The following is a 22,844-nucleotide window of genomic DNA, read 5'->3' on the forward strand; positions in this document are numbered from 1 at the left end:
GCAGTTTTTAAAGATATACATTTTTCAACACAGAATCATTTACCAAATTACACTATATCCAATCATTTTACGAGTCAGAAAATGCTATATGTTCATTGCAGTTATTGTTTATTGAATTAGATTACCATGAGCTCAACATAATTATGGAGAGTAGGCCTACAAGTCCACAGCCAAGAAAATGTTATTTGCATTTCATTTTATTTATGAATATGGAATTATGGAATTCTAACACTGGAGTTTGTTATTATTTACTATAACTTTATTATAGTATTCGGGTACAGCCCTACTGTACCCGAATATCCGTTCGTTGGTGTACTATTTCGGGTTTCAATTTCGTTATTCGGATATTCGTTTTGTTTGTTTTTTCCCCGTTTTTTTTCAAATTGAATTTATTGAAATCTCCAATATCAACGTAAGAGCTTGTGCCTCTTCGGGGGGTGCTAACACTTAACCATAAACGTTATCGTTTACTTTCTCCGTATTTATATGTAGATATTACTTTTCTCCGTTAAACTCTGTCACGTTGTTTCCAAAGCAACAACAACTTCCTGTCAACTGCGCTAACTCTCCTTCAAAATAAAAGCATGTCCATACCGTACAGCCAATCACAATGCGTGACGTCATTGGTAAGCGACGGACCCCGAACACATATGGTAGGCCGAACACATATGGTACTGACACCGGTGTGAAAGCCGCAGCAGAGAGGCCCGCTATAGTAACTGACATTCAAACAGAGACTGAACAGGCAGATTCGAAGGATTTATTTCTTTGGAAATGTTATTTTATTAAATCAAGTTTTTTTTCGGTAAAACTAATGAAAAATATAACAAAAATAATATTAAAAAAATATATATTTAAAAAAAATATATATATTTTTAATGTTTTTAAATATTATTTTTTGGAATATCTTAGGCCCTCACAGAGGGCCTAGAGGGCCCTGACGGCTCGCCACTGATCATGAGGTTGTTAACATCGCAGTTTATCAGTGGATGTTTGCTGGAAGCACAATAACTGCATGTTTTGCATTGCTTTTACATTTCAGTTAATATAGTGGTGAGAGACTCCCGATACATTAGATTTATAAGTTCATTAATTGTCTCATGATGCATATTTCCCAGTGAGCATGAAGCTTTTCAGAGTGGGGTTTTTCTCAGCTACGAGTTATTTTGGAAATTGCTCTCCTTATCCGCATGCCCCCTGATTGCTAGGCCCTGTCGGGTTAGAAACTGCAGACAGCGCAGTTGCTCCATCATTCCATCTCTTCTTTTTTCCTGCTCAATACGCTGTTGTTTGACAAGCTGTATGTTGACTGGTGTTTGACTGAAGAAAGCGCACTTTTTTTTAATACACTCTCTGTGGAAATTAGACTTTTCGTGGCTGTCCAGGAGGCTTGGGCACTTTTTCCAGTTATTAACTCCGATATTAACAATCATCTCCACATTTTGAGAAAGTTACAAGCCGTTTGACAGCAGCAAATCTGCATATTTCACAGAAGGCCCGTTTAGTGGTTTTGCAAAGAATTAACCACTCTCTGTTTTTGTACCATTCTGCGTTGAAGTACCTTTCTCTTTGCCCAGACGATCTAGCGGTCAGTTAGCTGCAGCTTTACCCGTCTCAATGTCCCGACAACAAACCTCCATGCAGTCGGAACCAGCCTGTTTCGGTTCAACGACGGCGGTGGCGGCGGTTTTGACAGTCTCTGCGGCCGCAGAGCTGCTGCTTTTGGGTTCATCTGGCTTCGCTGTTTCTATGATTGATGAAGGTCCAGGCTCCGGAGACGTGGATGTCAGGGATGTGACCTTCCAGTTTAAGTTTAGATTGACTGTATAGTTTTCTTCTGCGCTGGTTCTTCTGACGTGTTTGCAAGTGTATATTTTTTCTATCTAGGTTAACGGCTGACACACACAGAACAACGTAACAAATAAAGTAAACAACGTAACGAATAAACAAATCTAAGCTTTTTTATTGGTTGTAATTTACATGGATACATTTGAATGGTGTGACAATGTCCTATTTGATTGGGTTAAAATGTACATATTCTTCCTGTTATGTCTGCCTGCTTTATTTTACCTAATGCAAAGTGACCTGCTCCATCGAAATCAGTCGCATTGACCCGAAGACACATTTTGAGTTGTATACACTGTTGGAAAGAGGAGATTCATAACTTTCTAATGATATCAGGATTGTTGTTGTACGCTACTCCAAATATTAAGCAAAATATGTCACATTATATAATGACTGTCACAGAGTCATCATTTTGAGAAAAAGGCCTTTAAAGTTTCCTCTTCTCTGGATCGATCTGATTGATTATTAGCGGAGCAAATGATCAAAATAGTACGAAGGGAAGATAGGGGAAGCCCGCGAGTGTGTGTGTGTATACGTGTGTGTTTGTGTATTTTTGCGTTTGTGTGTGTTGTGTTTGTTTCCCCGGGAAAACACTCACGAGAAACACCGGCTGTTATGCCTGCAGTGACGTAAAGTTACTCCGTTGCTTGTAATTATGCCGCTACAAGCTTCAAAGTTGTATTTATCATCTGAATTTGCCAAAACAAGTTTAATATTCTGAAAGCCAAGACTTTGTTTATTTGAAATCAGATAAACACAAACTGTAACGGACCCTGCCGTGTTATCTATGATTACTATACGCCTTACAATCATAATTTCAGCAGAGGGAGGGGAAGCGGCGCTGTGGAATAGCAGAGTGGCGAGTGAAAGCTTTACAAGCTTCAAAAATGCCTGTAGCTAATGAGATTGAATATAACAATCAAACATAACAAAATATACACAGCTATATCAGATCGCGTTTTAGATGCGACTTTAGAGTAGAGGGGAATTATTGAAACGGGATTTGTACAGTGTTCCACGGCATCCGCCGCTGCGAAAATGTGGGGCAGGGCTGAAAAGTGGGGGGGCCAATGGCCCCCTGGCCCCCCCGCTTCCGGCGCCCTTGGTACTGGGGTATAAAAATAAAATAGTATAAATACTCAAGTACAATTACATCAACATTTTGAACATATTATTAAGGTTGGTGAAAAACAGTAAATAAAGTCCTCCTGATTCATTATAACAGGACGTGTTAATATCAGGTTAATATGAATAATGATTATTATGATGTGTTCTCTTTTGGTCTGATTGGGCTTCCAGTACGGAGTTTCACGTCAAAAACGTTTCGACCAATCAGCTCGTCTTCGCCAGCACCGGAAGTTGTCATCTTTCGACGTCCTTGTTTTGTGAAGGCACAGACTGAGCAGCTTCTCTGGGGCTGTGTGCGAGATTAACGAGATGAAACACAACTCTAACGTCCCTGCTTTCCTCACCAAGCTGTGGACGCTGGTGGAGGATGCAGACACCAACGAGTTTATCTGCTGGAGTCAGGTAACGACCAACCGCTAGCAGCTAGCTGTTAAAGCTAATGTTAGCTAGCCACTGAGGTTAGCCGCAAATGTAGCATCTCAAACACCACGCTGATAACAATGGCCTCTTGCTGAAGCTAACATCTACTGTTAACGTTTTCTGATCGTCAGCTAGCATACGGAGTCAAGTCAAATGTGTGCGTCATGCCAACACAGTAATGTGTGTGTGTGTGTGTGTGTGTGTGTGTGTGTGTGTGTGTGTGTGTGTGTGTGTGTGTGTGTGTGTGTGTGTGTGTGTGTGTGTGTGTGTGTGTGTGTGTGTGTGTGTGTGTGTGTGTGTAGGAGGGCAACAGTTTTCTGGTGTTGGACGAGCAGCACTTTGCCAAGGAGATCCTCCCCAAGTTCTTCAAGCACAACAACATGGCCAGCTTCATCAGGCAGCTGAACATGTGTAAGCCTGTAATCATTTGCAAACCAACTAGACAGAAGTGTCTGTTTTTAGATGATCCTGTGAATGTAGTACCTGAAGGAGAAGTCTAATGACTACATACAGATAATAAATGTTACCATGTAATTCCATGTGCTTCAAAGCACTTGCAGTTATTGTTGAAAGTAAGACCAGTTTTGGTTGTAATGTTGCAATATACTAAACTTTGTTATTTTATTTGTAGACAAAAAGCATCTGGGAGACCAAGTAAAAGACAATAAAAGAGTCCCATGAAAACTGCTCTACATTATCATGAGAGTACCCAGATACCTCAACACATTTCAATGTTTATTTATATATATTTTTATTTATTTACCCCCACTCTGTTTATGTGTGCGCGCAGATGGATTTCGCAAAGTGATGCACATTGACACAGGCATTGTGAAACAGGAGAGAGACGGTCCGGTGGAGTTTCAGCACCCCCACTTCAAACATGGCCAGGACAGCCTGCTGGAGAACATCAAGAGGAAGGTCACTAACTCACTTGTTTGATTGTTAGTGTGTACATTTGATTGTAACTAGGGATGCACCCATGTTAAAGTACCCAGCCGGTATTTTGCTGTTTCTTTTTATGTTGGTTTCTTTTCCTTTTTTACAAATACATATTTTTTATTTAAAAAAAAAAAGCCATCATCAAACTAACTCTGAATGAGCAAAAATTAATTGAGCCTGCTAAACTCCTATCTGCTCAATGAGAAGACTATCATTATTTATATATATAATTATAGTCATAATCCATTATTACCAGTTAAAGACACATTTAACTAGAAAATGCATTTCCTGCAGAAAATGCGTGCGAATGCTGTAAACTGTGAACCTTTGTGGCTGAATTTAGCTGAAAATGCAGAAAAAGCTGAATATGTTATTAGCTGAATGGTAGCTGCTTCTAGCTACAAAAATGCAGAAAAAGCTTAATATTTAAAAGAAAAGGTTTAAAAAAAAAAAAGGTATAAACATGTATAGCCTTGATGTCCTGAAATAGCTGAATAATGTAATAGTTGAATGGTTTCTGCAGCTGAAAATAGGCTGAAGGAGTTACATATCAGATGTAAGTAGCAGTGAATGAATTTGTATTAGGAAGAGAAAAGAAAGTAAAAAGGCTTGGGAAAGCAGCAGAATATTTTGACTGCAAACTTTTCGACTAAAACCATACGTCACCAATAATGTATAAAATATGTGGAACCTGTTGAAGTCAGTATGAAGTCTCCATCAGACAGAAAAGAATAGGCTGAGACAGTCTGTTAAAGTCCAGTCTGTCAGTGTTTGTTTCTTCCTGAGCACCTACTCATAACACCCAATCATAACAACTGTGTGTGTGTGTCCAGAGATCAAAGGTTTCCATGGTGTCTGTTCTGATTAGATGATGTCACTCAGGTGTGTGTGTGGCTCCAATCTGCCCAGCAACACCATGACAACCAACTGCAGCACTGAGTCCCATAAGAATGCATTGAGAAGTATATCTAACAATTTTGCCACCTGTTCAAAAACGATGGCTCCTATACAGTGGCGGCGCCAGGGTATGGCTGGGGTAGGCTACAGCCATACCAAGAAATGGCTTAGCCCCACCTTAGCCCCACCATGAAAAGTGATGCAAATTCAATTAAATAATAAGCGAAATGCTAAATGTTGAGAACACGGATTGCGAAAATATACGGGTCGTGTCCACAGCACACAAACTGATCCTGCTGTAACAACAAGTGCACGTTACTGATGCAATATGGTTGAGACCATTTGGGCTTATGCTATAAGAGGGGTGCAAGGAATAGTCTAAGTAGTGGGGGAGTTTTATACACTAAAGGTGTGGAAATTCTCTGGCGTTATATCAGCGCGGCCGCGGTCAGATCAAAATGCCTCCGAATGCAATTTGAATAGACCTACAGCCAATCAGAGCAACGAAACGTTGGGTCTGCGTCATGCCTTACTGATTGAGATCAATCGAAACTGCCATTCAGTATCCCCATTGGATCTTCAACGTGTACTATCATACGTCACGTTCACAGTGATCCCTTTTTATTTACTATGAGACAAATGTGCCGTTTTATTTCATACAGTTCCATTTTGATTGAGACAGGGAAATAATCTAAACCTCACGCGTGGTGTTTCACGGGGGCCGATATAGCGTGTATGTAATTACATTGCAAATACTGACTTGAGCACCACCACTGTATGGGTTAGCCCTACCATAGATTACCCAACAAAAATGCTCTGGCGCCGCCACTGCTCCTATAAAAAAATGACCAGACCGTGAGCATCAGGGAACCCCAATGAACTGATATATGGTTTTTTTGGGGTGTCAAATGTGAAGATGGGAGCAGTTTGTCTAAAGTTGACTTCTCTCTGTTCTGAAGAAAGTTCCGGTCAAATTTAACATGGGAGTCTATTGGGAGCTAGGTGGACTTTTTGTCACTCTGATCACTATTGGGCCAGAACGGTGTGTCCGTTTGATATGATGAAGGCAATTGAGCAGGCCAGACTAATAATGCTCCTGAAATCTTTTGAAATTATTTGAATAGATTGTATATTTTGGCTCTGAGAGCAGTTTTAAAATATTTTTTCCAAAGATTTTTAAGACCCTCTACACCAGGGCTATTCAATTAGTTTGGAATGGGGGCCGGTTGATGAAAATGATCCAAAGCAAGGGGCCGGGAAAAAGATGGCTTGAAATATGAGCAATCATATTTAAGAGCTTCAGATACAGTAAATACTACAACAGCATAGTGGAGTGCATATATTGTGTTTAATTCAATCAAACAACATAGCTCCAAGGCCTTTATAGATCTAAATGGCAAGTTCAGAACTCAGTAGGCCTACATGTTTCATTTGATTTCATTTAGGTGAAATGATCTAATCATTCACGCAGAGATGCAATCAATGACAGGAGTTGTCACTACAGTATAGTAGGTGGGTTCGAAACCCGAGCCCGTCGAAGTTTTCAGGCATTGTCTACCCCTCTATCTCTCAATGTAACACCCTCTCTGGAATAAAGGCACTATGGCACAAAAAAAAAAAAAAAATCTTAAAAAAAAAAAATTGATTACTTTTTAACATTATACTCAAAGGGCCAGTAAATATCACCCCGGGGCCGGATTTGGCCCGCGGGCCGCCAATTGAATAGCCCTGCTCTACACTCTAAGTGATGATGTCACGCACTAAAAAAAAACATAAAACAGCATTTACCAAAACTTAAACGTTGATAAGTCAAAAACCGTAAAAGATATCAAAAATCTGAATAAGATTTGAATAGCTGAAGGTCTTGTGATCATTTGAAAGTTGGAATAAAGTGTCTAGCTGAAAGTATGTGGAAGGAGTAGCATTTGGCGCAAAGTGTAGGAAAAGAGGATTTGAAGGCATCTCCCATTGACTTCAATGTTTAAAAAAAGACTTTAAAAAGCTGAATATTTCAAAAAGTATAACATATTTTTAAAAAGTTGAAGGTTTCCCATCGATTCCTGAACAGGCTGAATAGTTTGATATTTGAATTGTTTCTGTAGCTGAAAGTAAGTTGAAGTTATGGAGAGCCAAAGTATGGTTGAAATAATAATAATAATAATAAGGGGAAGAATAAAGAATTGAAGTACTATAGTGGAATGCTGTGGCACAGCATGCGCACTAATAACATTAAATTGACATTCATTCTAATGAGTTGTTTAATAGAAAATATAGCGAACAAGCTTTTAGTTATACGAATGGAAAATACAGATGAACAGAGGCCATGCTCACTTTTCATGTCAGCAGACATATTTCCCTCAGCAGATGAGAGACTTGTATCCAGCAGTGACAGAGGAGGTCACGTGACTGCAGTCAATTTATGTATACACAGCCAAATGAACAATGTCTTTTTACTAAATGAGTTTTTGTTTGTTTGCCTTGGACAAACGACTCTCAGTTGTTAGTTTATCTCAGACTGATTTCTCCCAGGGAAGTGATCAAGAGTCCAGAAGACTCTGAACGCAGGATTTCATTTGCAATAACAACAAAAGTTTCTACACGGTGCAGAAATCCTGCAGCTGCCTGGCAGATCTGCGTAGAGCGGGGGGGGAGAACTGCACCGCCAATGACATTAAAGATTCTGCAGATCACTCTTAGTCAGACTGTAGATTATGCCTTTAGTCCTCTTCTACAGTGCCAAGTCACACACAGCCCAGCAAAATGTATAACCATTAGCGAATGTCACCTTTTTTACCGATGTGCTGACGGCAGTAAGTAGGGCGAACATTGGCCGATGCATCGTGCATGCCTGAATATAACTGCTGTCTTACAGGTTTCCAACACTCGGCCAGAAGACAACAAGATCCGACAGGAAGACCTGACCAAAATCTTGGCGAGTGTTCACAGTGTCCACAGCGAGCAGGAGAGCATCGACCTCAGGCTGGCAACACTCAAAAGGTGAGAGTGAAGCTCTTTGCAGCTCATTCCTGCTTCAGCTCTGAATATTGTCATTTATTTAACATCAGAATGAAGCTGCGGTAGCACTTAACGTGGATGAAACTGAAGTGTTGTGTTGTATAGGGAGAATGAAGCTCTGTGGAGGGAGATCGCAGATCTGAGGAAGATACATGCCCACCAACAGCAGCTCATCAAAAAGGTGAGCACTCACTTATTTTCAGTCACAGTTGTTCATGTTGCATCCTTCACAGGAGAGCCATGTTATCTTTAGCTCTGTGTTCAGAAACTCCAGCAGCAGTATGTTCTGATTAAGGCAGTGTTAAAGTATGAGCAGCTTGGGGATGATATTAGAAATGTATGTTTTATACAGCAGCGTCATGCTAACATGTTTTTGGTATTACATGTATTACATGTATTTGTTCAGAGAAGGTAATGTAATGCACCTACAACAAGCAGCTTTTCTAATCATCACTGACTACTGCAAATGTGTTTTCTTTCAGCTGATACACTTCATCGTCACATTGGTACAGAACAACCGCATCCTGAACCTAAAACGCAAAAGGTGAGGAAAGGAAGGAGCACAGTGTGTCAAAGAGTTCTAGTTACAAATGAGAATAAAATGATTGAATTATTATCTCAAATAAACTGTGAAATTGCAAAATGGCTAAGAACATTATGATGGCAGAATATGATGACCTTCCCCTACCTCAATTATGTCTTATTCGACATTGAGGCTAGTTTCAGCTTAATACCATTTAGTAGACAGAACAGTGCCCAATTTAACCACTTAAACATCTTTTTTAATTCCTTTCATTAAACTAAATGAAAACACAATTTGGTATCAAAACCTTTTGGTTGGAGCCCTTCTGTTCTGAAGCTGCTCAGAAAGCTCAGTGTGTCCTTGAGTGTTTGGCCCATGTGTTTATTATGAAGTAGGAAACAGTGTATGAACTGAAGACATGTGTGTGTCCTTTGACAGGCCACCTCTCATGAGCAGCAGTGGGAAGAAGCCCAAATACATTCACCAGATCTATGATGACAAAGTGTGTGTGGAGCAGGTCAGTGAAAAGCAGTCCACAGAGAGATGAAGTGAATCAGTGAGTGTTTCACTTCTTTCATGGTGGATATTGAATATGTGATGTTCTATAAGAAAAGTTTTGTGTCCTGTTTAGTCGTCCGTCAGCAGTTTGAATGGCTCGAAGAGCTCGGACATATCGGATGACGTCATCATTTGTGACTTAACTGAGAGTGATGCTGAGTTGGCGGCTGAGATCACAGAGGGCTCGCCCAGAGCCTACGAGACGGGGTGAGACCTTCACACTGCCACATGTCTGACAGCAGGGTCTGCGGGGGTCTGTACGGGTTTGGGGACTAGTAAAATGGCAGGTTGTTAAACTGGATTACTCCTAGTAAGTCTAGATGTGCATTCACTTCTGGCATTGATCATCCAGAAGCTAAAGATATTCCTTCTGTGGTGTACTGATTAAACACATTTGTTAAATCAGTACACCAATGTAGGAATTTTGCTGAGTTTTGTATTAGCCGCGTTCACACCGCAGTACTTTTCCCACTTTAGTTCCGATATAGTTCTGAAATGTCGCGTTCACACCAAAAAGAGCCGGAACAAAAATTAGTTCATCAGAACCTTTTTTACCCCCTTTTCCGAGTTTTTCGTGTGAGAAACAGGTTCCTATGTCTGATTGGCTGGGCGGATTGCAAACCACGCCCCGCAAAACTCCCAAAAAGTTTTGTGAAGCCGCCATTTTATTATCCTCGCATTAGCATTATTAGCATTAGCCCAGCGCACAAACGCAGAGAGACTAACTTATGGCAACACAAAAGAAAACATGGGAGCGGTGGAGATGAGGTGTCGGCGTTCTGGTGATTCACTCTGAAGGCTTCAGTAGAAGCTGCTGGGAGTCCCAGCAGCTTCTACTGAAGCCAGTCCCCAACTCCGGGGACCTCCGGCCGGGGACTTCGGGTGGCAGTATACGCCGTGAAGTTGTTTGCGGCCTGCCAGTAAACCCAAAGCAGAAGAAGAAGAAGTGACGTCAGCGGCTTCATTTGCCTAATCCTCCCTCAGGGACTTATTCCGGTGTGAACGCGATCTGTACTTAGCTCATGAGAACTAAAGAGTTCTCATGAGCTAAGTTCTGATGAACCTTTGTGGGAAAAGTACTGCAGTGTGAATGCGCCTATTGAATACAACTTTTATGATGCCGTGACATTCTCATCGAAGTAGCATGTTGGCTTCAACAAAACTTCATTAGAGAAAGAGTTTCTGAGAAAAACAACTTAACATAAAGGTTTGTTTGATTTCCTGATTCAATAGGAGTCTAACATGCAATAGCGTTGAGGAAATCCTAACTACACTGAGTTGAACTTAAAGTGTCAGCAGCCAGTTTGTTAATGAAATGCTGTGGAAACTATTAGGGATGTAGAGATCGTGGAGGTGGAGCTGGACAGCTGCACATACCACAGCCCCAGACCAACGGAGGTGGGGGTGTCTTCGGCAGCAGAGGACAGTCAGAGGAGCAGCACGTCAGACTGCACCGGAGCCTCCAGCGGAGCCCCCAGCGGAGCCCCCAGCGGAGCCCCCAGCGGAGCCCCCAGCGGAGCCCCCAGCGGAGCCCTGCAGCTCAACAAAGCGAGCAGCCTGAGTCTGGAGGACCCCATCAAGATGATGGACTCCATACTGAACGAGAGTGGCGCCATCTCACAGAACATCAACCTGCTGGGCAAGCAAGTGCAACCTCTGCTTTCATATGTATTTTTAAGGTGTTCATCATTTGAACGGAAGAATGGTCTGTGCAAATGGAACAAGGAACACACAGTCAACACAATACTGTATAAATCTGTTAATGACTTAAAACTCAGAAATGAGAAAAGCAAGGCCATCATATTACAAATGAATATAATAGGAAATAATACACACAACCCAGATGAACTCTTTTCCACTATAGATACCATTTTAGATAACCCAAGAACATTAATCCGATATCAAGTGTGAGGATTTTGCAGCCTTCTTTCACAACATAACTGTGACTATAAGGACAAATATCCCCCAAATCAATCCCCTACCCTCCCTCCCTCTCAATTCACCACCTTCTTGTGGATCTGAATAAACTAGCAACCAATGTATAATAAAGGAAGTCTCTGATGTTGTAAATGTGAATGTGTCCTCAGGATGGAGCTGATGGACTATCTGGACAGCATCGACTGCAGTCTGGAGGACTTCCAGGCCATGCTGTATGGAAAACAGTTTGGTGTGGATTTTGAGTCCCTCGAGGTAAATTGACATCTCTTGCAAACAAAAGCACAGAAAATATACTTCAAACGACATCTCTGAATGGTTTAATTTAAGCACTGTGTACGCGCTGTTGACAATATGACCGTTTTCACATATTTCCTATATATATAAGTATATAAAAGTAGCTTGGTAATAGATAACTCAAAGGGTTAATATTAATGTGTCAGTGTCACAGACTGACTGTTTTACTAAACTTTAGAGCACTGTGAGAACAGTGAAGACACATGGCCATGTCCGTGTTGTTTTCTGTCCTTTAATCATCCACATGTTATGGTTCCCTTTGTGAATCCTGTTCACTGTGTGTGTTTTCAGGAGAGTTTGTCGAGCACGACACAGCTCAGCAGAGGCAGGGCGGAGGAAGCAAACACAGGTGTGTGTGTGTGTGTGTGTGTGTTGGTGTGTGTGTGTGTGTGTGGTGTGTGTGTGTGTGTGTGTGTGTGTGGTGTGTGTGTGTGTGTGTGGTGTGTGTGTGTGTGTGTGTGTGTGTGTGTGTGTGTGTGTGGTGTGTGTGTGGTGTGGTGTGTGTGTGTGTGTGTGTGTGTGTGTGTGTGTGTGTGTGTGGTGGTGTTGTGTGTGTGTGTGTGTGTGTGTGTGTGTGTGTGTGTGTGTGTGTGTGTGTGTGTGTGTGTGTGTGGAGTTCTGGAGTGCAGCTGTTCTCTGGACAACAAATAATAAAAATGGTTCATAGGGAGTAAATACATGGAGGATGATGTTTCAGGTTGGACACAGGCAGATTTGTTTTACTGGACTCTTGTGTTCTTGTGTTCAGATAAGCAGCTGGTCCAATACACATCATGCCCCCTACTGGCCTTCCTGGATGGCTGCCTCCCTCATGCAGAGCAGGACGTCAGCAGCAGCAGCAGCAGCTCCTCCTTTAACAGCCCTCGGCTCTCCTCCAGCCCCCCAGCTGGTGTGGGGGTGGAGCCCCCCTTAGAGCTGCTAGACTCCAGTGTGGAGTCCAAGCCAACGGCCCGCAGCTCCCTGATCCGCCTGGAGCCTCTGACGGAGGCGGAGGCCAGCGCCGAGACACTCTTCTACCTGTGTGAGCTGAGTCCTGCTGCAGCGGAGGGGGAGGCTCTGCAGGACAGAGTGTGAGCAGGCTCCACACCCTCTTAGTGGCCCTCACTTCCACCTGGGGGCCACCGTGACAAGCAGCAGTTTGTACCCTGTGCACATTTTTGCATTGAAGATAACATTTGAGTTCCAGAAATAGGCCACATTTCCATCAAAAGTTATAATTATAGTTTAACAAATCTTTTAATCACCCAAAGCATGATGGGAAGTGTAGTTTCAAAACACAAAACATTCTAATCTAAGTAAAATTAGTACAGCTGACCTTATTCGGTTTTTAGTTTTTCTTTGTTACCGTGCATTACGAACAACACATTTGACAAACAACACAGACAATAGACTTACTTAATAAAAATACTGCAGTGAACTCTAAAACCGCAAGAATAAATAAATATGAATTAACAAGGGCTGCTACTTATAGCATCAGTGTAATATTGCTGCAACTTGTTCATCGAAATACATTATTATTACTATGAACACTACTTATTATTACCAGTGTTTTCTTCAACGCAATGCCCTGAAAAGTGTGGCTCCTGTGGGAACAGGACACCGCTCCAGTATCTTTAGCATCTGGTCAGCGAAGAAGCTGGACCTTGTTTGTACTCTGAAATATATTTATTCACATTGTTTTTTATCTTTTGCTACGTTCTGTCCAAAAATATTCAGATAGTGTCGTGCTCAAGCTGCGGGACCTCAGCAACATTTTGCAGAACTGGGATAACAGTTAATCGAAATAAAGACTGAACATAAACCAGTTAATGCCGGCGAATAAAATATTTGGGTAAACTTTTCTGTGTAGTAAGTTCATCTGTTATTCTCAGTTTGACGACACCTGTCCCGGTTGTCCAAATAAGGAAGCAGCTTAAACCATGAAAACATTTATTTTAAAGTAAGAAATTCCTAAATCTCCTCCGAACTCCCTGTTCCTTTAGTTGAGGTGAGAAAGACAGAGTGGGGGGGCTGATCTCAGAGCTGTAAATAGTGTCCCTCAGTACGCTCATGTAGTGCAGTTTCCTCTGCTGTTCACTGATAGAAGTGTCCCTTCTTATCTAGCCATACTTCACACGGCAGACTGTTTATAGTTCACTGCATGGCCATGTCTCTGAGACCCGCCCACATCCTGCCAGCTGTCTGTCATTGTTGCTGTTACAATAAAGCAAATGCTACAATGTACATGTGTCCCTGCTTCTATTATTCTATAACCATGTGCAGAGACTTATTGTGTGATTTCCTCTGCGTTGCCAGCTATTTGCTCCACCTTGGTACACCTGCGAACATAAAGTGTTGTGACGCTCAAAAGAAAAAACAACTTACCATATAGGCAGCCCTTTCTTATTGGTCTCCTTAACAGTAAGGTACAAACACACACACACAGCTTCTCCGGCCTGGATATTGCTGGATTCACAATAGGGGCCACATAAGAGGGCCCTGTGGTTCCCCATAGACGGAAACAGCTGCTACTTCTGCATACCTTCATTCATATGTAAGAATGTTCAACTCTTCACAGATTTGTATGCTTCTATTCCTGCCTCCTAATATTAATTCACAGGACACAATGAAGATTTTTCAATAGAACTGCTGAAGTAATCCCTAGTCCCCGAGACTCAGCTTCTGTCAGTGGTAAGGGTAGTTCGACATTTTTTTCTTTCTGTTGTAGGTCTAACAATGCAGGTCTTTTTAGAAATGAAACGCACTGCTTTTACTCAGTTTTATTAAACTGCATACAATATACTTTTACATGTCAAGAGAAAAATTATATTAGGATAAAAGCACAGGTGAGACAATCATACACAATGTGCCTGCTAGGTACATGAGAAACGACATGCTAATGCTAACACTACCAAATAACTTAGAGAAAATTTCAAACAACCAATTTCTATTTTACATTTAAAGTCAAAATGTAACACGAAGCAAAGGAAGCAGGAATGCCTTTGTTGTGATTGTACAAGCTGCAGACACACACACAACACTGCGCATGGTGATGTGCAAGTTAGCTACAGAGATCCACAGCTGGAGTTCTGCTCATACACACCACCATCTAACTTGGTTTACATGTAGTGGCATTCCCATTAGTAATACTGCAGTCAGAGTTCACTGTTACACACAGACAGCTACTGTTAATGTCACATCAGCTTTAAAGGAAACGCATGCAGCTCTGAAAACTTTACAATGGCAACAGCATGGGGAGCAGTACATCAGAGCGTGGGTCAGCAGAGGAGCCCCCCCAGCTGCACTGATGCATGCTGGACTACCTACTGTCCTACTGAACTAACACTGAAGCAGGGCATGGTGGGGGTTTCGGGGGGGGCAGTGCAGTGGCTGCTTCAGTCAAAGTCTCTGTTGACCAGGACCAGAGGAGCCACCAGCGTCCACACATAGAGGGCGATGCAGATCCAGCTGGAGGAGATCTTCACCCACACTGAGGGCCACTTGCTGGTCATGGCCTCGTAGTTAGAGTCAGGACTGCAGAGAGAACACATCACATGACTCACTTAAAGAGCACAACTCGATACAACAAGATTAAACCTCAGTGACGCAGAAATGTGAAACGCATGAGGGCAACTCGCTAATATAAACATGACTTCACCAATGATCAAATCAAATCAAGATTTATTTATAAAGCACATTTAAAAGCGATTTTTGGTCGAGCCAAAGTGCTGTACGTGTAATAAAAACACATTACTACAATCACAATAAAAGACAATAATTTACAACAGAAATATAAAAAACAAAAACACAGGCTAGAAGGCCAGGGAGAAGAAGTGTGTTTTTAGTGTAGATTTAAAAACCCCTAGGGTCTGGGCCGACCTCACATGGAGGGGCAGAGTGTTCCAGAGCCTAGGGCCAGCTGCTGCGAAGGCTCGGTGCCCTCGGGTTTTGAGCCTGGTCTTGGGCACTACCAGCAGCAGCTGGTCAGCAGACCTTAAAGCTCTTGTTGGGGTGTAGCGCTGGAGGAGTTCAGCTATATAGGCCGGAGCCAGCCCATTTAGTGCTTTAAAAACAAATAAAAGGATTTTAAAATCAATTCTGAACCGAACTGGAAGCCAGTGTAGTGAGGCCAGAATTGGGGTGATGTGGTCACGCTTTTTATGGCCAGTCAGAAGACGATGATAACTACAAACATGTTTATTTAGAACACAGGTGTCACACTCAAATCAAATATTTGCTTGGATATTATTTAAAGTGGACCTATCATGCTATATTTGAATAATATAGTGTAGGACCATACCTATATAAGGCATATTTATACTTTTTTTCTTTCAAAATACCAAACAGATCATGCATTTTAGCCATGCCTCATTTCGCTCAATTTGAAAAATGTTAGCTCTGCTTTTGCAAGGGCTGATTCTGTGAGAACAGCACCATCTAGAGGCCTGGCATATGTACTACAACGTCTCCAGCGCTTTCGAACGGCAATGCCGTGGTTGTCTCCTCCTGATTGGTGGAGTTGGCCCAATAGCCGTAGCGCCACCGTCCTGACGTCAGGACAGTGTTCAAATCTGGATCAGTTTTTATCAGATCCGTTGCAGCCCCTTTTTTAGAGATTTGGGTATGGAGGAAAATAGAGAGGGTTGTGTTTTCTGACACTTTGTGAGTTCCCTGGAACACCGGGGACACATATTCATGTAGAAAAGACGTACAAAAGTGCATTTTGCATGATAGGTCCCCTTTCAGTTATTACTAAAACCTATTATTTTATATATAGTAGTCTTAAACTTACAACCGGCCCTTTGAAAGCAACTAAAATGCTAATGTGGCCCGCGATTAAAATAAGTTTGAAAGCCCTGATCTAGCAGACTGAAGGAAGCATGAGCAGTCAGTTCTACAGTCAGTGAGCGGACACCTACCTGTACCAGTTGGTGAGCGTCATCATGATGTAGAGGGAGGCCAGGAACAGCATGAAGTGGAAGAAGGAGTAGGAGTACGTGACTCCATCCTTCTCGTTGTCCACAGCCCTGTTCACTCCCCCCTCCTCAAAGCTGTCAGCCTGCGGCCCGTCCTCGATCAGGGCCGACTCATCACTGGTGAGGGTCAGCTTGTTCACCTGAGCGTTGGACGAGTTACGGATACTGAGGGACAGACGGCGGACAGACAGAGGAAATGGAGCTGTTAGCTGGACAGACAGGTTCACTAATGTGGGACTTTATGAAAGATCTCTAAAGGACCTCCTCACCTGGAGTACAGGACACACATGAGGAAAAGGATCAATCCCACAATCCCCTGGGCGTCCCACCACTGCACCACATGGTCCTGCCCCGCGGGGCTGGTGCTGTTCAGTCCGATGATGCCCAGAAGGCTCGGGTTACACTTCCTATCTGTGAGCAACAACAAAATATTTTCACTTCCTGCTCTGAAGCTAACACACACATGTGTTGGTGTGTGTTTCGCAATAAGTGACACCGACCTGTTTACACGGTGTCCTGATTTCAACGTTACACCAGCTGCTCTGGTGACGTCATCCGTGTGTTTGTTTACATGATATGCATGCCAGATACAAATATATGTGTGTTATTTAACACACACACACACACACACACACACACACACACACACACACACACACACAGCACACACCACACACACAACACACACACACACACACACACACACACACACACACACACACACCACACACAACACACACACACACACACACAACACACACACACAACACACACACACACAGCACACATAACAACACACACACACACACACACACACACACACACACACACACACACACACACACACACACACACACACACACACCTACCAGGCTCGTTAGTCATGGCGGACCAGGTGAGGTACATGGTGTAGAGGGTCACCAGGGAGGACTGCAGCAGGCCGGACCGGGGCTGGGACTCCTGCAGCAGAGAGCAGGCTTCACCAACACCACCCACACACTCACTCACTGGAATATAAGTGCCTGTGTCGCCAGAGAGCCTCCTCCTAGCGCTGCATCATTATTTTTATTGTGTCTATGACAATGATATCTTGATAATGTTTCTCCACCGATGTACAGACCCGTTTCGTCCCTACTTTAAATTAAGATGGAATAGGTTTTCATCATTACAAGCAACCAGGAGATGCTTGCTCTCACATTTTGTCTGATTGTGCTTCAGTGCCGTAGAGCAAGAAAGACAATCTGTATGGAGAGAAAAGTCACACACTCACTGGCAGCAACAGTGTCCGGAGGATCCAGTCAAATAAAATGGCTTTCGCTCTTTGTTAGGACAGTTTCTGTCTGAAAGCTGCTTCTCCTCCAAACTCTAACGTGATGTATTTTGTATTATGTATGTACTGAGTGGACAGACAATACAGAAAGAAAGACACTGCATGCGATGTCATGCAATGTCTCACACTGGTGCTCAGTTATCAGTTATATATTATCCTTTTTTTGATCATCAGATGGGTAATGAAAACATCATTTTGAAGAAACAGAATACGGAACCACAGCATCAGATCTTACCTCAATAAAAAGTTGAAATGTTTATAGGAAGTCCATAATCTTTTGAATTAAACATGGTGTGGGAAGTGCATGAGCAAGAGGTCACCTGGATGTGCGGCAGGATGGAGAGCACGGAGGAGCCCAGGCACAGCAGCATGTTGATGCTGATGAACACTTTGTTCTCCGTGCAGCCGTTAGAGTGGGTGTAGTAGACGTAGAACAGGACCACAGACACCAGAGACATCACGTAGTTTAGAGTGGTGACCGAGAGCAGAGCTGTGGACACAATACAACTGCATTACACACATCAATACACATGAATGACTGCAGTAAAGGGTTTCCATTTGAACATGTAGGTGCAGTTTATCACAGCGGGGTTATCCATGTGTAACAACACCATACCTGCATACCAGCAGCGAGAGTTGCCCTCCTCCATTTTCTCCACCCAGGACTCGTTCCAGGAGTGGGCAAAGTCAATGAGTAACACCAGCTGGATCAGGATGAAGCAGAAGGCTCCGGCCATGCCGATGTAGAACCACACTGAGGAGAACGGAGCGAGAAGACGTCACTACATCGTCACACAGAGATCATGTAGTACCCCTTACACTGCATGAAGACACCACCCTCCCCATACCTGCTCTGAGGCCAGCAGGCGCCAGGACACAAACAAGAAAAGGACTACAGGACTGAGCAATCTTCATAAACACTGTCAACAGTTACTCTCACCTGTTCCTGACATTTTGAGATGTGTGGTGTTACAATATGTTTATACTGTGCACACACTTGCATGCTTTGTTGTTGCATTTCTTTCAAGGGGAAAGGACATGTGAGAGAACTGTTACCCGTAGTGAAGGGGCCTTCTGAGATGAAGAATGATCCAATGGTGATGGCAGCTGCTGCAGCAAACTTAAAGAACCAGAACCTGCAACAACAGGTCTGAGATCAGTACTGCTGAATCATCACCACAACATTCATCAGGTGACTCTGTATACATAATGATGGAGGCCTGGAGGGATGATTTAATGATGGATGGATGGATTTGGGCTCACCCGTTGTGCAGTGCGGCTCGGGGGTCCTGACTGCTCCTGACTTTGACCATGAGCAGGGAGAAGAGCAGGAAGAACATGGCCATGCCGAAGCAGACGCGGTACACAGCCTTATAGCCAACCAGCACATCACAGTTCACATGCCCCTCCACACCAGGGATGGAGGAGCCCATCCCCCCTTCACAGAAACCTGGAATCTGCAGCAGCACACAGCAGGGTTAGCCTTCATGACCAGTTATACAAACCCCCCCTGGAATACTGCTGTTTCTATCATGCAAAGGTGTGGCTTCTCAGAGAAAGTGAGCACAGATTAACTCATGGGAAGATGTTGTGAGGAAACACAGAGTCCTTCATATGTCCTGCACTGTGATCACAAGCTCTCTCCTGTACCTTCTTCAGCTGGCCCTCCATGCCGGGCATCAGCATGATGCAGGCCACAGCTACACCCAGCAGCAGGAAGAAGGCGTAGATCAGGCGGGTCACTGTGGAGTTGTTCCCACTGGGACAACAGCGACTCAGCAGGCAGGGGGCACTGCCACACAGGCAGGGGACCTACACACACACACACGTCATTACTCTCATAGCCAGGCAGATAGACAAGTGTGTGTGTTGGTGTGTTTCGCAATAAGTGACACCGACCTGTTTACACGGTGTCCTGATTTCAACGTTACACCAGCTGCTCTGGTGACGTCATCCGTGTGTTTGTTTACATGATATGCATGCCAGATAAAAAAATATATGTGTGTGTGTGTGTGTTATTTAACGCAGACGTTACGTAAGAGCTGTTTTCCAAACAAAGGCAGGCCCATACAGAGAGCTCCATAACGCACGCACACACACACACACACACACACCACACACACACACACCCACACACACACACACACACACACACACACACACACACACACACACACACACACACACACACACACACACACACACACACACACACACACACACACACACACACCACACACACACACACACACACACACACCACACACACACACACACACACACACACACACACACACACACACACACACACACACACACACACACACACACACACACACACACAGGCTGGGCCTTTGTTATTGCGCAGTCATGACACCATCAGCAGCCAGACACAGCACCACCACCCCCCTCTCACCCAGCTCGCCATAGAGCACAGTCCCAGCACGGCTCCCATGATGCCCGCGGTGTGTTCTGCTGTGAGATGGTGCTGCGGATCTCTCAGATGTGGATGATGCGTCTCCGTCTCCGTCTCCGTCTCCTGCTTCTTCTTCTTCTTCTTCTTCTTCTTCTTCTTCTTCTGTTTCTCTGTGTAATATGCACAGCAGCGCTCTGCTGCCCCCCCCAGGCCGCTGCATGTCCCACAGGCTGTTCAGTGGGTTTTTGGGGGGTCCTTCTTATACTGTATATATAGATATGTATATCTATATATATACCAGTGACGTGCAGTGAGGTTCATGGCTGGTGAGGCACTGACTCTTTCAGAGTCAGATTTACAAATATTATAGCCTATTTTGACCTTAATCGAAATATTCTGTTATTTTCAAAAGCTTTTTTAGTCTGATGCTATGATTAATTTTAAACAGACCGATCAACAAAAGGATACCCAAAATCTAAATATTGGATTGTTCTTTCTAAGTAAGATCCCATTTTCATTACAGTTGTGGTCTTACCTTGACTTGAAGATGAATAGAAGTCCATGCTATCCTTCTGGACAACAATCTCTATTACTGTTTTGTAAAAGTCGTCCTTATCTTCCTGTAGTTTCAAAAGTCGAGTTTGTTGTTTGCGGTAGAATAACAGTAGCAACAAGAACCTGTGGGCTCACGTGCGCCCCCTTCAGTGCGGCAGAGGTTATGGCTGCCTCCCCTTGTGATTTTTTCATTGCCGTTGTATATGTGTAGCGAGCCTAAATATCATATATACGTGAAATAAGTTATTTAGAGACTATGGATGGCGAGGATAAATGTAATAAAGGGATCTACAAACATTACATTGGTGACCTACAGTGAGATGGGAACAGGCATGCGCTTAGGGTTCGCTTTCCAGCCAGTTTCTGTGGGGTGACGCATTCTGAAGTGAGGCAGATCTCATCTGTGCCTCACCTACCCCACAGTAAATGGCTTGAGCGCGCTCACAAAATAAGTGGCCGCGCTAAATTAGTGCCCGCGCTCCAGCAAGTTACTGTGGGCTTACGAGAGGCAGAGCTCGTGCCTGCCTCACTTCTCATCGCTCCCGTAGCGGAGCTCGGCAAATTTGCTGATTTTGACTATAAAATGCGATTGGAATCATACAGAAATCACATTTACACAAGATCAGTGGAGACATTTTATTATTATTATTATTTAGTTTTTCTTTAATTGTTTTTCCGTTACATTGGAGTATGACAGGTGAGGCTCTGCCTCCCCTGCCTCCACTGACTGCACGTCGCTGATATATACAGTGCTTGAATTGGAATAAAAAAGGTGCCAGTACTCTAAATCAGCAACTGTTTCAAGTCAATTTATTTATACAGCCCAAAAACAAGGCTCAAAGTCACATAGTATCCTATAATGCTGGTGGGTTTGTCTCTTTACTGTATATTTTAGAAAGGCTCACTGTACTTAAAGGGCCCATGTCATGGCCATTTCCACTGATCATAATTACATTGTTGAGGTATACTAAAATAGATTTATACTGTGCAATTTTCCAAACTCACATTGGTTTCGCATACAGCATTTCTGTAAAGTATGTGTATTCAGCAGTATTCACTCTCTCCACTAAACGACTCGTTGGAGCTCTTGCCCCCCCCTCCCTGTGAGCCTAGTGTGCTCCGATTGGTCAGCTTGGCCACTCTGTTCTGATTAGTCAACCACCAGAGAGGCTCCGCCCATGTCTAACAGTGCTTTTTTCGGCTCGCTCTCAGAACATCAGTCTTATAATGGCGTCGGTACAGCCGTATATTTTATACGCTAACTAACCGAACTGTACCTACAACTGTTGTTATAGAAGAGTAAGTTATTTTTACCTGTAATAAACTACTACTGTTTGATGAGAAATCAAATCATGGTTTGCTATATATGAATGATATGTTATAGGAGCAAATAATTCAGGGAAGAAAGGATAGGCCTACTAAGTATTTCCATCAAACTTTATTTTTAGAAATGTACAAAATGAACATAAATATACATATATACACGGTATATCATCCATTCCTCCCCGTTGTCGGCATCTTGCCTGGGCGCAGCCGGGGCTTTTTAGGACGAGGCATCAGTGTGGTAGTCCCGTCCCCGTGATGTATTTTCCGCCAGGATCTGGCTGGACGAAATTAAATGCAAATCACAAAATATTAGAGAAACTTAGTTGTTTTAGATTCGTTAGTAGTAGTTGTGGTAGGAGTGTGGATCTATCTAATCCATCTATATAATCAACACAGTAAACTTGCCAGCTAATATGCTAACCTAGCTTTCTTGTTTACCTTAGCAAACACGATATGAACGTTAGCTCGGAGGAACGGCAACTATAATGGAGTGTAATAAAACTACTATGAACAAAAGCTAGTGGTTCATATTAGGCTAGCAATAACGTGTTTATAATTGCAATCTTATACGGGTAGTCTGCTACATTCGGTCATACAATGTTTCCCGCTAGCATGTATAGCTAGCCTCGTTAGCTATACATGCTATCAGCGTCGGAGGAAAGCTAACTGTAATGTACCGTCCTTTGGGGGTCTGTGAGCGGGCAA

At 43.2% G+C, this 22,844-nt stretch overlaps 2 protein-coding genes across 3 annotated transcripts; one reads left to right on the top strand and one right to left on the bottom strand.

Moving 5' to 3' along the window:
* Positions 1-3,159: 3,159 nt before the first annotated feature.
* On the top strand, positions 3,160-13,780 carry hsf2 (heat shock transcription factor 2). Of its 2 annotated transcripts, XM_034150666.1 has the most exons (12): positions 3,160-3,375; positions 3,696-3,804; positions 4,184-4,311; positions 8,102-8,226; positions 8,350-8,425; positions 8,727-8,788; positions 9,206-9,284; positions 9,399-9,532; positions 10,660-10,968; positions 11,413-11,515; positions 11,849-11,906; positions 12,306-13,780. In XM_034150666.1, exons 1-12 carry the CDS (start codon positions 3,283-3,285, stop codon positions 12,629-12,631), a joined length of 1,602 nt encoding a protein of 533 aa, XP_034006557.1. In that variant the 5' UTR covers positions 3,160-3,282; the 3' UTR covers positions 12,632-13,780. The 2 variants fall into 2 exon arrangements, 1 of the variants encoding a protein (XP_034006557.1); XR_004557584.1 differs by lacking the exon at positions 12,306-13,780 and having other exon boundaries at positions 10,660-10,964.
* A 521-nt stretch (positions 13,781-14,301) lies between these two features.
* On the bottom strand, positions 14,302-20,473 carry serinc1 (serine incorporator 1). Its single transcript, XM_034150483.1, has 10 exons — positions 20,259-20,473; positions 19,493-19,654; positions 19,106-19,299; positions 18,899-18,978; positions 18,459-18,596; positions 18,163-18,332; positions 17,382-17,472; positions 16,782-16,923; positions 16,456-16,677; positions 14,302-15,070 (listed from the first exon to the last, which is right to left on the bottom strand). The coding sequence occupies exons 1-10, from the start codon at positions 20,295-20,297 to the stop codon at positions 14,932-14,934; spliced, it is 1,377 nt and encodes a 458-aa protein (XP_034006374.1). The 5' UTR covers positions 20,298-20,473; the 3' UTR covers positions 14,302-14,931.
* Between the last annotated feature and the right edge of the window lie 2,371 nt (positions 20,474-22,844).

Source organism: Trematomus bernacchii, unplaced genomic scaffold (genome assembly GCF_902827165.1).
Source record: "Trematomus bernacchii unplaced genomic scaffold, fTreBer1.1, whole genome shotgun sequence".
Taxonomy (NCBI): domain Eukaryota; kingdom Metazoa; phylum Chordata; class Actinopteri; order Perciformes; family Nototheniidae; genus Trematomus; species Trematomus bernacchii.